The following is an 808-nucleotide window of genomic DNA, read 5'->3' as shown; positions in this document are numbered from 1 at the left end:
CATCCTGAAAGCCGTCCACCGCGGTCCTGCTCTTGATGGGGCTCTTGGGCACGAGGATCTTGATGCCCGACCGGGCCAGGTCCATGTTCTTGCGGGCAGCCAGGCCCGGCGCGGGGCTCTTCCGGAACTTCTGGCTGGCGGCAAACAGTGGGCTGCTCTTGGCCTCGTGCTCCTTGCCCACCACTAGGGCTTTGGGGGCGGCCTTGGAGAAGCTGCTGTTGGTGGATCTGGAGATCTGCTTCCGGGCATTGTTCGGGGAGGTCCGGTTGGTTCTGGTGAAGGTGCCCTCCTTCTGCTTCTCGGTGTGGCGCCGGTTGAAGTCGTGGATGTACTCCTCGCAGTTCACCAGGTGCTGCTCTGGCTCCCAGGTGTCGTCCTCGCTGTCGTAGCCTTTCCACCGAACCAAATATTCCGTCTTCCCTTTCTTGTTTTTCCTTTTGTCAACGATCCTTTCAACCTGTTTAGAGAGGAAAAGAGAAAAGCATGAACACATTACCTGAAAAATAAACTGTGAGGGTAACTAATAATAATGGAACATCAGTTCAGTTCAGTCACTCAGTCGTGTCCAATTCTTTGCAACCCCATGGACTGCAGCACACCAGGCCTCCCTGTCCATCACCAACTCCTGGAGTTCACTCAAACTCATGTCCATTGGGTCAGTGATGTCACCCAACCATCTCATCCTCTGTCGTCCCCTTCTCCTCCTGCCCTCAATCCCTCCCAGCATCAGAGTCTTTTCCAATGAGTCAACTCTTCTCATGAGGTGGCCAAAGTACTGGAGTTTCAGCTTCAGCATCAGTCCTTCCAA

At 54.5% G+C, this 808-nt stretch overlaps 1 protein-coding gene across 1 annotated transcript in view; it reads right to left on the bottom strand.

The window, feature by feature from the left end:
* CDYL (chromodomain protein, Y-like) overlaps positions 1–574 on the bottom strand; it is a 35,429-nt gene extending 34,855 nt beyond the window's left edge. The window contains exon 1 of the mRNA XM_010835881.1: positions 5–574. Within this exon, the coding sequence (XP_010834183.1) occupies positions 5–493 (489 nt within the window). The 5' untranslated portion in view covers positions 494–574. The remainder of the gene's footprint in view (positions 1–4) is intronic.
* Between the last annotated feature and the right edge of the window lie 234 nt (positions 575–808).

Source organism: Bison bison, unplaced genomic scaffold (assembly GCF_000754665.1).
Source record: "Bison bison bison isolate TAMUID 2011002044 unplaced genomic scaffold, Bison_UMD1.0 scf7180017864053, whole genome shotgun sequence".
NCBI classification, from domain to species: Eukaryota; Metazoa; Chordata; class Mammalia; order Artiodactyla; family Bovidae; genus Bison; species Bison bison.
The sequence above is the reverse complement of the archived record's forward strand: the minus strand, read 5'-3'. Positions and strand labels throughout refer to the sequence as shown.